General features: G+C 41.3%; 1 protein-coding gene across 4 annotated transcripts in view; it reads left to right on the plus strand.

Moving 5' to 3' along the window:
- Positions 1 to 8,357, plus strand: part of BBS4 (Bardet-Biedl syndrome 4) — a 15,577-nt gene extending 7,220 nt beyond the window's left edge. For 2 of the 4 annotated variants that reach the window (XM_017859776.1, XM_017859775.1), the window contains exons 4-9: positions 1,756 to 1,908; positions 2,003 to 2,174; positions 5,019 to 5,088; positions 5,725 to 5,866; positions 6,659 to 6,860; positions 7,378 to 8,353. In XM_017859776.1, coding sequence (XP_017715265.1) covers positions 1,756 to 1,908; positions 2,003 to 2,174; positions 5,019 to 5,088; positions 5,725 to 5,866; positions 6,659 to 6,860; positions 7,378 to 7,487 — 849 coding nt within the window. In that variant the 3' untranslated portion in view covers positions 7,488 to 8,353. Of the gene's footprint in view, positions 1 to 382; positions 452 to 1,755; positions 1,909 to 2,002; positions 2,175 to 5,018; positions 5,089 to 5,724; positions 5,867 to 6,658; positions 6,861 to 7,377 lie in introns of all 4 variants that reach the window. The other 2 variants (XM_017859774.1, XM_017859773.1) reach the window with 2 other exon arrangements.
- Positions 8,358 to 11,581: the final 3,224 nt, after the last annotated feature.

Consider the following 11,581-nt stretch of genomic DNA (forward strand, 5'->3'; position numbering starts at 1 on the left):
TTTTTTTTTTTTTTTTTTTTTTTTTTTTTTTTTGAGACAGAGTTTCACTCTTTTTGCCTAGGTTAGAGTGCAATGGCACAATTTCAGCTCACCACAACCTCTGCCTCCTGGGTTCAAGCGATTCTCCTGCCTCAGCCTCCTGAGTAGCTGGGATTACAGGCATGCACCACCATGCCTGGGTAATTTTGTATTTTTAATAGAGATGGGGTTTCTCCATGTTGGTCAGGCTGGTCTCGAGCTCCTGACCTGAGGTGATCCACCCACCTCAGCCTCCCAAAGTGCTGGGATTATAGGTGTTAGCCACCACGCCTGGTCTGGCCAGATTCTTTTAACTGCCATCTCCTTGCTGATGTAAATTGTCTTGTTTGCTTTTTTTCCCAAGCTCGGCATTTACCAGAAGGCATTTGAACATCTTGGCAATGCACTGACTTATGACCCTACCAATTACAAGGTATTACAGACATGAAGGCTCTGGCCTTCAGATAGATGGTCCCACTGCTTCTAGAGGTCATCTGACCCTGGAAAGCAAAGGAATAGCTTCTTAAATTTGGATACCTGAGAAATAGAAAAAATATAAATATAAGGTGGTTCTTCTTATTTGAAAGTATTGTCAAGTATGCTCTACTTATCTTCTAAAAGTGCACATTTGTTATAATAGACGTGTAACCCCTGCAGAAAGCAGAATCATAGTCCTAGTAAAGCTTATGTGTTACTTAGGAAATTAGCAATGCCTCCACAACTGTTGTCAAAAATAAATCTGCTGGGCATGGTGGCTTATGCCTGTAATCCCAGCACTTTGGAATGCTGAGGCAGGAGGATCACTTGAGGCCAGGAGTTCAAAACCAGGATGGGCAACGTAGTTAGACCCCCATCTCTACAAAAAAAAAAAAAAAAAATTATTATTCAGGCATGGTGGCACACATCTGTAGTCCTAGATACTCAGAAGTTGGAAGAGGGAAGATCATTTGAGCCAAGGAGTTTGAGGCTACAGTAGGCCATGATGGCACCACTGTACTCCAGCCTGTGTGACAGAGTGAGACCCTGTCTCTAAAAGGCAACAATAATCATGTTGAAATGACTTCTAAGTCTTAATGATTTGATATTACAACTTTTGTCTAGATGTGACTTGGGGAATGAGAAGGAATAGCATCAAATGGATGAGTATCATTGAGGAGATGCAGCAAGACAAGCTGTTTATAGAAGGATACAAACTGAGTTCTGATTTAGGAAGTAATATTAGCCTCTCAGCTCCCACCTTGATACCTTTCCTTAGAGAAATGAAAGGGCTGGGCTGATGAAGCCTAAAGCTGACTCACCCTCTGTTCTATGGTAGGAAGAAATGTACCTTAAGTAGCCACGTACAGGTGTATTTCAGGTGTCTAGAACACTTGGTGTACCGGGCTGCAGAGAACAGATTAAAGGAAGTTAAAATTAATCAAAGGGTTCTGGTATTCATTCTGAAATATTGACTTTCCTGGCTAGAAGTAGGAAACAGATGGGTAAAGCAAGTAAAATTTTATCTTTTTTTTTTTTTTTTTTTTTGTGCTGTGCCAGAGAGAGCCACAGTGTAGGGTGCAAGGACATTCCTCAGGAACATTTGTCCGAGTAGCTTGGATATATTATTTATGTCCCTGGAAGAAATTTTTCAGTCCCATCTGTGCTGATGGGCCTGCTAAGTATAGACTCAGGAAGGCTGCCTCACTGCTACAGCCTTTTGGGAATGACTGAATTACTTTCTATGTGCCGTGTTTTCAGGCCATCTTGGCAGCAGGCAGCATGATGCAGACCCACGGGGACTTTGATGTTGCCCTCACCAAATACAGAGTTGTGGCTTGTGCTGTTCCAGAAAGTCCTCCACTCTGGAATAACATTGGAATGTGTTTCTTTGGCAAGAAGAAATATGTGGCGGTGAGCGTCCCCTCATGTTCTTTGTTCGCATTCATATATGTGGTTATTGGTCTGTTTAGCTTGCCCCTCATTGAGTGCCCCTTCTGTCTCATAGGCCATCAGCTGCCTGAAACGAGCCAACTACTTGGCACCCTTCGATTGGAAGATTCTGTATAATTTGGGCCTTGTCCATCTGACCATGCAGCAGTATGCATCAGCTTTTCATTTTCTCAGTGCAGCCATCAACTTCCAGCCAAAGATGGGGGAGCTCTACATGCTCTTGGCAGGTAAGAAACATTTATGTGGAAAACTCTGCCATCTGTAATGAGGGAAAAATGGATTAGAATCATGGAAGATCAGTGGCTGTCTCATAGGAGCCATTCCCTTAGAGATCCTATAGGAATCTGGATTACTGTCCTGGAGCTTGAAGAAATAGATAAAAGATGACAAAGGAACTTGGTTGTTTCTCACTTGGGGGAGTTTCACTCAGAGACCAACAGGTTAAATAAAGATCATCCCTAGTTCACCTTTTACCAATTTTTTCCTCTTGCCTTGACAATTCATTTGTATATATATTGAGTCCAACTAAGTTCCAGATAGCAAGTGTTAAGAGCTTGGGTTTTAGGTGGGGTCCTGCCTCTACTACTTATTATATGTACCAAGGGCTGATGTGAGGATTGCATGATTAAGCACTCAATTAATGATACTGGTTTTGTTGAAATACTGATTTTTGAAAACTGTTGGTTTTACTGTGGTTATATAATTGGTCTATTATTATCAATATTGTTGTTACTATAATTGGCCCCTAGTTGGTACTTCTAAGTCAAGCTACCTTATGTTGAAACCCTTATCTCTTCTGAACATGTTATGTAGAATGCTGTTCTCTTCCTGAAACTCCATTTTATGCCATGCACATACTAAAATTATCATAAAAATAAGTTAAAATTAATCAAACACTTTAAAAATTATGCACAACCATTTTAATTTTAAAGTACTGACTAAATAGTCTTCCTAGGAAATTTTTTCTCCATATACATTTACTTACTAAATGTAAGACCCAAAGCAGCTATCCATGTCCTCATTTGGCAGTGGTCTTCCAGTGGCTTTTTGTTTATTATTGTGGGGTTCTTATTCAAAAGAGAAAGCTTGCAAAAGCAATTGAGTCATGGTTATTTGAGGGTTGCCTGAATACAAAGATAACTGCTTTAAAAAAACAACAGCAACATAGGTTTTATTATTATTATTCAGATATGGTATGGGCAACAGATCAGAAGACATCTGCCACTAGAAAGATAGTCTGTTACAATTCCTGAGAAGGAGGGCATGCCACACCATGCAGGGCCACATGGGGAAGCACCAGGTCAATCAGAAGGTGGAAGGAGCAAGGGGTAAATGTGGGCACGATTCTTTATTGTAGTTTTCATGGGTAGAAATCCCCATACCTGATAGTTATTTTTTTTTCTGGCCCTCACCACTCCTCCAGTAAGCTCCAGTGTCTGTTTCCCTCTCTGTTTCCATGTGTTCTCATCATTTAGCTCTTACAGTGAGAACAGGATTTGGTTTTCCGTCCTGCATTAGTTTGCTAAGGATGATGGCCTCCAGCTCCATCTATGTTGCTGCAAAGGACATGATCTTGTTCTTTTGTATGACTGTGTAGTATTCCATGGTGTACATTTACATTTTGTTTATCCAGAATGGGCATTTAGGTTGATTTTACATCTTTGCTATTGTGAATAGTGCTGCATTGAACACACACATGCATGTGTCTTTACGGCAGAACGATTTATATTTCTTTGGGCATATACCCAGTAATGGGATTGCTGGGTTGAATGGTAGTTCTGTTTTTAGCTCTTGGGGGAATTGCCACACTGCTTTCCACAATGGTTGAACTAATTTACACTCCCATCAACAGTGTATAAGCATTCCCTTTTCTCTGCAGCCTCACCAGAATGTTACCTTTTGAGTTTTTAGTAATAGCCATTCTGACTGGTGTGAGATGGTTATCTCATTGTGGTTTTGATTTGCATTTCCCTAATCAGTGATACTGAGCTTTTTTTCATATGCTTGTTGGCTGCAGTATGTCTTCTTTTGAACAGTGTCTGTTTATGTCCTTTTCCCACTTTAACAGGATTGTGTTTTTCTTGTAAATTTGCTTAAGTTCCTTATAGATCCTGGATATTAGACCTGCATGGTTTGCAAATATTTTCTCCCACTTTGTAGGTTGTCTGTTTACTGTGTTGATAGTTTCTTTAGATAGCTGGGTTCTAATGGGACATAGAAATGTAAACAGCCATGATGGAAGGCACAGCAGCAATGCTAACTTTACAAAGTAGAGATGGCTTTCAAACTGGATCCTGAACAACAAGCTAGAATGGAATAGCACAGAATGGTTGAGGAGCCACATGAACAAAGGCATGCAGCCATGAAACCGCAGTGTCCCTTGCTGTTAGTGGGCGGTAGTGTTAGAGAATATGATAGGAGATGAGTCAGGAAAGATATTCTGGGGTCAGATTATGGAAGTCATGCATACAGTGCAAGGACTTTATCTTAGAGGCCGTGTTTGTCCAGCTGTATTCCTAGATCTCCTTTTAGGTGCTTGGTAGGAGTGAATGCATAGCTGGTGGGGAGGTGGAATGGGCAGGGCTTCCAGAGCAGCTGTTTTTGTTTTATATATGAGGTGTCAAGGAAATACTGATTTTAAAAAGTCGGAGTGTTTTATTGCTAAATGAAAGGGTAAAGATCATAGTTGTAGATGTGGGGAGCCAGTGAGGATTCCTAAGTAGGATGGTAATGTGGTCAGATTTATAAGTCAGTGAGATACCTGGCAGCACTGTGGAAAGTGGAATGGAGGCAGTGGGGACATTGACACTGGGGGATAAATGGAAAGCCTGAAACTACTTGGGCCTGAATAACGGCAGTGTCAGAAAAGAAACTGCAAAAAAGGATGCACAGAACCTGGCAACTGATTGACTGTAGAAGGGATTGTTGAAGATAGCACCGGGTATCTAAGCTGACTTAGTAAACTCCGGTGCCATGAGCTGAGTGGGTGAAGTTTACTTTGGGGGCAGTCTTTAATACTACTTTTGTCTTCTAAGCTGAGCTCTCCAGCTGCAATGCTTTCTTTGTTGCAGTGGCTCTGACCAATCTGGAAGATATAGAGAATGCCAAGAGAGCCTACGCAGAAGCAGTCCACCTGGATAAGTATGCACTTTGTTGAGAATGGTACTGGGGGTGTCGGACTCTCCAAAGCCATGAGGTGGTACCATAGCATCGGTGCTGCCTGAGTCAGCCCAGCTTTTCCTCTGTGGCATTAGTACACAGCAGACCTCAGTGTGGAGAGATGTGTCTCCTAAGTATGTGTTGGCTCAGCAGGAATTGAGAAATTGTTTCCAGTCCCAAACTGAGTAATCAGGAGGCTAGAGAAAGTCCGAACTGGCAGTGGGCTTGGGTTGCTGATAGCTGTGGGCTAGCTGGAATATCAGATAGGACTCTGGGCTGTTTAATTGAAGTTAAACTTGACTCTTCCAGGATTTACTCCACTGGTATCTTCCAGACAGCAGGGTAGAGATTCCTTTTTCAACCCTGGCCTAGGTAGTCGCTGTTGAGGGCTGACATGCCAGACTTGGTCCCAATACCAGCTTTGCTCATTAGGCCATTGATTGATTCCTTGATTCTTCTCGACAGGTCTGCTTAGCACATATGTTCCTACCTTGCTACATAATGGAGAAATCTCTACTTAACCAGTTTTGTTTTGTTTTTGTGTAATGAGAAGGATCTCTGAATGACCATTGGTTGCAAAGCCCCCAGCTCCATCGAATCCCTGTCTGTCTGCCATAGGTGTAACCCTTTAGTAAACCTGAACTATGCTGTGCTGCTGTACAACCAGGGCGAGAAGAAGAACGCCCTGGCCCAATATCAGGAGATGGAGAAGAAAGTCAACCTACTCAAGGACAGTAGCTCTGTGGAATTTGACTCTGAGGTAAGTCTTTTATTAGCTCCCAAGAGTCATAAGTAAGCTCTCAGGAAACGTTCAAAAATCAAGCCCAAATACTCCAAATCCAAGGTATTACACATTCATGGCTCTTCTGGCTTTGATGTTCCCAGCAGCATGAGTTCATCAATTAATAACAGCCTGAGAAGAACTTTCCTAGAATAATAATAAAAGGAAATTCAGGCTTACTGAGTTGTTATTGCTAATTCAACTCATCAAAGTTGAGGTCTGTGTCTGTCTGTAGCTTCCTTCTATTTCACTTTTTTTTTTTTTTTTTTGAGATGGAATCTTGCTCTGTTGCCCAGGATGGAGTGCAGTGGCGCAATCTCTGTTCACTACAACCTCCGTCTCCCGGGTTCAATCAATTCTCCTGCCGCAGCCTCCCACGTAACTGGGACTACAGGCGTGTGCCACCAGGCCCAGCTAATTTTTCTATTTTTAGTAGAGATGGGGTTTTACCATGTTGGCCAGGATGGTCTCAATCTCTTGACCTTTGTGATCCATGTGCCCAGCCCTATTTCACTTCTTGTAGGAAATAAACATTTAGCCCAGTAATGCACCAGGCTTGAATTTTTGGGTTTTGAGATCCTGTGTGAACCACCGTGCCATCCATTAAAGGCAATCTGTATTCTTTGCTGTTTTGTAAGTACTTCCTGCCTCAACTGCTAGTACGACCAGACACTATTTCAGCTAAAACCCCAGCTGGAAGAACAAAGAAGTGGGTTGGCTTGTCTCTGACAGTCATGCTTTTCGTTCTTTTACTTCCTTTGTGGACACAAGATGGTGGAGATGGCTCAGAAGTTGGGAGCTGCTCTCCAGGTTGGAGAGGCACTGGTCTGGACTAAACCAGTTAAAGATCCCAAATCAAAGCACCGGACCACTTCAACCAGCAAACCTGCCAGTTTCCAGCAGCCTCTGGGCTCTAATCAAGCTCTAGGACAGGCAATGTCTTCAGCAGCTGCATACAGGACACTCCCCTCAGGTAGGACCATACAGAACTCCACGAAGACCTAGCAGGTACAAGCCACATGTGTCAGCAAAGAGATTATAGCTTTCAGTGAGGTTCTCTTCAGACTCATAACATGTCCAATGTAGTATTGGCCACAAGGGGAGAAAAAAACCACAGGGTGGCTAAATTGGCACTTGTTTCCTTAAGGCAAGCTATGTAGTAGGTAACAGCTACTCAGAGTTAGTTGGATGGTCAATACACTGGTCTTTCCAATTTGAGCAATACATTATTAAGTGTATCCTGTTATGCAATGTTTAATTTTTACTGCTTTATCAGAAGTTGACATGTAATTAAATATTTTTCAGTGACTCATTGAAGGCAAACTTGACTGTTGCTTTATTTCTCAGTTATAGTCTTCCCTCATAGCCAAGGGGTCAGTCCCACTGGTTCCAGAAAATATGGGGTTTCCTCTTGAACTCTAACAGCAAAAAAGAATGATTTCTTCTGAAATTGTGGAACATGAGGATTCAAGTTTTTATTTTGTTACTAGGTGCTGGAGGAACATCCCAGTTCACAAAGCCCCCATCTCTTCCTCTGGAGCCAGAGCCTGCCATGGAATCAAGTCCAACTGAAACATCAGAACAAATAAGAGAGAAATAAGAATAGAATGAATGACCCCAAAGTAGGGTTTTCTTGGGCGAGGATGTGCTGGATTAGGAAATGTGACATGGCACAGGCAGAGTGGCACCCACCACAGAACAGAGTGTGTGTTATGATTACGAGGAGCCAGCAGTTGAGCTTAAGGTCCTTCTACCTACCTGGTATTGGCATTTGAGGTAGGAAACCCTCTATTGCCCCAAAAACCAGGAAAAGTGAAAAGACAGCACAGTTCCTTTAAGAACCGGCAACAAGGCTGGAGGCTGTATGTATGCAGCAGAGTCAGCAAGGTATATGATGCTGTCTTTCAAAAGGACTTTTCTCTCCTAGCTGACTGACCCCTTCCTTAGTTCAAGAAACTAAGACATCTGTTGAGTAGCCCTGTGATGACAAAGCCTTGGTTTAACTGGGGTGATCCTTAGGTTGTGAGGTTTATTAGTCCCCAAGGCAAACATAAATATTAGATGAATAATCCAACTTTAATAGTATACATTTAAAAGAAAAAAAATAAAAGTCCCGTAAGTTGAGGCCCAGCCTGGTGAGTACTGCAGCTGCATTTGCCCAAAGGGAATCCAGAACAAGTCCCTCCCTGTATTTTGTTCTTGAGAGGGGTCAGTCTAGAAGCCAGATCCTATCAGTATGAGGAGCAGCAGCCCAGGGTTGTCTGGCTCAGCACCAAGGATTTTTTTTTAAAAAGGAAGAGTTTCTTAGATGAGTAATTGTTATTGAAGACAGTCAGTGATAACCACTGACCAGATGCTATCAATACACTATGTGCCGTTTTTAGAATAGAGATTATGTATCATCATTCCTTTGGAGAAAATTGTTATTCAGGTATAAAAATGAGATCAAAATAAAAACTTGAACCTGTGATCACAGTCTTCCCTTATCTGTGTCTAAACCTATTTTGAAATTGGAGGAGGAACCTCAAGGCCAAGTTCCTACTTGGTACGGGCATGGTAAGCCAGCAATTTGCTTACTGAGGGCCAGTCCCCATTTTGCACTGAAAGTGCCCTTTAATCACCATAATTTAAAGATAGAAAACTTACCTACTACCAAACCAAACTGTCCGGAGTTATTTTATTACAGAGTCTGTTTTGACATTGAAGCAACAGCTAACTGAGCAGGAGCCCCTTCATTTCTTGTATCTCAAAAAGTATCAGAAGTGATGCCCTTGTCATTCAGCTGGTAGTATGTGGCAAAGCTGAATTTGTACCCTGAACAATTGAGAACACTTCTACATCAGCATGGAGTCTAGTATATTAGAATGAAATGGTCTAGTTACTTTCTGAAACTGGAAAGGTCTTAGTGAAAAATGAGATGGAGAGGAAGAGAGAAATATGAGAGATTTAGGAGCTAATATCAACAGGAATTAGGGATTGGTTGGATGTGGCAGATTAAGAATTGGGTACCCATTTCGGGGCTTAGATAACCAGGGAGACTAGATTTTTTGTTTGTTTTGAGACTGAGTCTCGCTCTGTCGCTCAGGTTGGAGTGCCGTGGCGCAATCTCGGCTTTTTTGTATTTTCAGTGGAGACAGGGTTTCATTCACTGTGTTAGCCAGGATGGTCTCGATCTCCTGACCTTGTAATCCACCCACCTCAGCCTCCCAAAGTGCTGGGATTACAGGCGTGAGCCACAATGCCCGGCCTAGTTTTAGATGTTTAAGATATCCAAATGATGATATCCATCAGATACCTGAATAGCTGGATTTCAGGAATGAAACCTGATTTGAAGATAAAGATTCAGGAGTAGGCCAGGTATGGTGGCTCATACATGTAATCCTAGCACTTTGGGAGTCCAAAGCCAGAGGATCACTTGAACCCAGGAGTTGGAGACCAGCCTGGGCAAGATGGCTCAGATCTCATATCTACAAAAAATTAAAAAGTTAGCCAGGCGTGGTGGTGCACACCTGTAGTTTCAGCTATTTGGGAGACTGAGGCAAGAGGATCACTTGAGCCTAGGAATTTGAGGTGGCAGTAAGCTATGATAATGCCACTGCCCTCCAGCCTGAGAAATAAAGCAAGACCCCATCTCAAAAAAAGAAAAATATTTCTTTAAGATTCAGGAGTAATTTAGATTTGGGGGATCATCAAAACCATAGATTTGAAAGGAGTCATCCACGAAAAGCTAGGAATAAGATGACAGGCAACCAAAGAAGGAAAAAAGTATTTAAAGGGAGAAGCAGAAGAGCCCACAAAAAAGAAGCATATGATACAAGAGAAAACCCAGGAGAGTAGTGGTATTATGGGAAGCCAACAAAGACAGGTTTGGGAAGGGAATGGTCAGCCTCATTGAACCCTTCCAACAGAGAGGTACTGTTATCCCCATTTTATAGAAGAGAAAGCTGAGGTTGGGAGAGACCAACCAAATTTTCCAAGCTAAGTGGCAGGACCAGGATTTAAATCCAGGACTCTATGCAGAGCTCTTGCTCTTAATCATTAGTAATCAAGCAGTGATATACCTTTGATGAAGCAGTGGTGGCAATAGAAACTTAAGGACTTGAAGACTGAATGAGCAGATATTGGACTACTTTTATTTCAGAAAGCTTTGATGTAGAGGGAAGAGGTTTTCAGAGGACAGAACTGTATTCATTACCCTGATCTGAGAAACTTTTAATATTTGGGGAGAGAAGGGTAAAAGGTGATCTTTTAAAGTAAAGTATAGCATGGTGGAAACAGAGAATGCAAGAGCAGGGCTTTTGAGTTTTCCATATTCTTTGGGGCAAGATGGTACTTTGCTTCCAGGGATAGCAGTTAAGAAGCAATGCTTTCCACATTAATTTGGTGTAGATTTTCTTTTAAAAATAAACTCTACTAAAGTGTGCAGGGTCAGTCTTTTGGGCATGTGAATGTGCAATTTTTCATTCACTCTGGTGAGATAGGAACTATTCTAACTTCTAGTATGGGGGTTGGGCGCTCCTGTCATCAGAATATTTAACAGAATTAGGAAAATGAAACCAAGAACATAATCACAGCTACTGATGGGGTTTTAGATAACTGAAAAAGAGAGGCAAGAAAGCAGAAGTATGAACTAGCAATGAGAAAAAAGTACCCTTCTTGCTGAATAATATTGGGCAAAACTGTGCATTCCAAAGACAGCAAACAACTTTGGAGTGTGCCACTACAATGATTTTTGTTTTCAAGGAAAAATCATTATTATAATGGCTGAGTAGCTCATGTTGGACCAGTCCTTCCACAAATAACAAATGTAAACAAGTGGGTAAATATATTCTCTTGGTTTAACTTTTGAAAAATACATATGACTGTTCAAAGAAAAAATATTACAGTGTATTCTGAGGCTGCACATACATAAATAACATGACAACTATAAAGCATATATGGTGGCAAGTTTTAATATTTTATGTAGTGGGACACAAAACGAATCCTAAATAGTTTGTGAAAAGTTGAACATGGTCCTTGCCAGAGCAATCAGACAAGAGAGAGAAAGGGCATCCAGATCAGTAAAAAGGAAGTCAAACTGTCATTGTTTGCTGATGACATGATTGTATACCTAGAAAACCTTAAAGACTCATCCAAAAAGCTCCTAGAATGGTAAATCAATTCAGCAAAGTTTCAGGATACAAAATTAAAGTACATAAATCAGTAGCCCTGCTATATACCAGCAGCAACCAAGCTGAGAAATCAAGAACCTAAGCCCTTTTACAATAGCTGCAAAAAAACAAAACAAAACAAAACTTAGGAATATACTGAACCAAGGAGGTAAAAGACCTCTACAAGGAAAACTACAAAACATTGCCTAAAGAAATCATAGATGACACAAACAAATGGAAATACATCCCATGCTCATGTATGGGTATAATCAATATTGTGAAAATGACCATACTGCCAAAAGCAATCTACATATTCAGTGCAGTTCCCATCAAAATACCAAAATCATTCTTCACAGAATTAGAAAAAAAAATCTTAAAATTCATATGAAACCAGAAAAGGACTCACATAGCCAAAGCAAGACTAAGTAAAAAGAACAAATCTGGAGGAATCACATTATCTGACTTCGAACTATACTACAAGGCCATAGTCACCAGAACAGTGTGGTGCTGGTATAAAATCAGGCATACAGACCAATGGAACAGA

Source organism: Rhinopithecus bieti, unplaced genomic scaffold, assembly GCF_001698545.2.
Source record: "Rhinopithecus bieti isolate Rb0 unplaced genomic scaffold, ASM169854v2 scaffold_52288, whole genome shotgun sequence".
Lineage (NCBI taxonomy): Eukaryota > Metazoa > Chordata > Mammalia > Primates > Cercopithecidae > Rhinopithecus > Rhinopithecus bieti.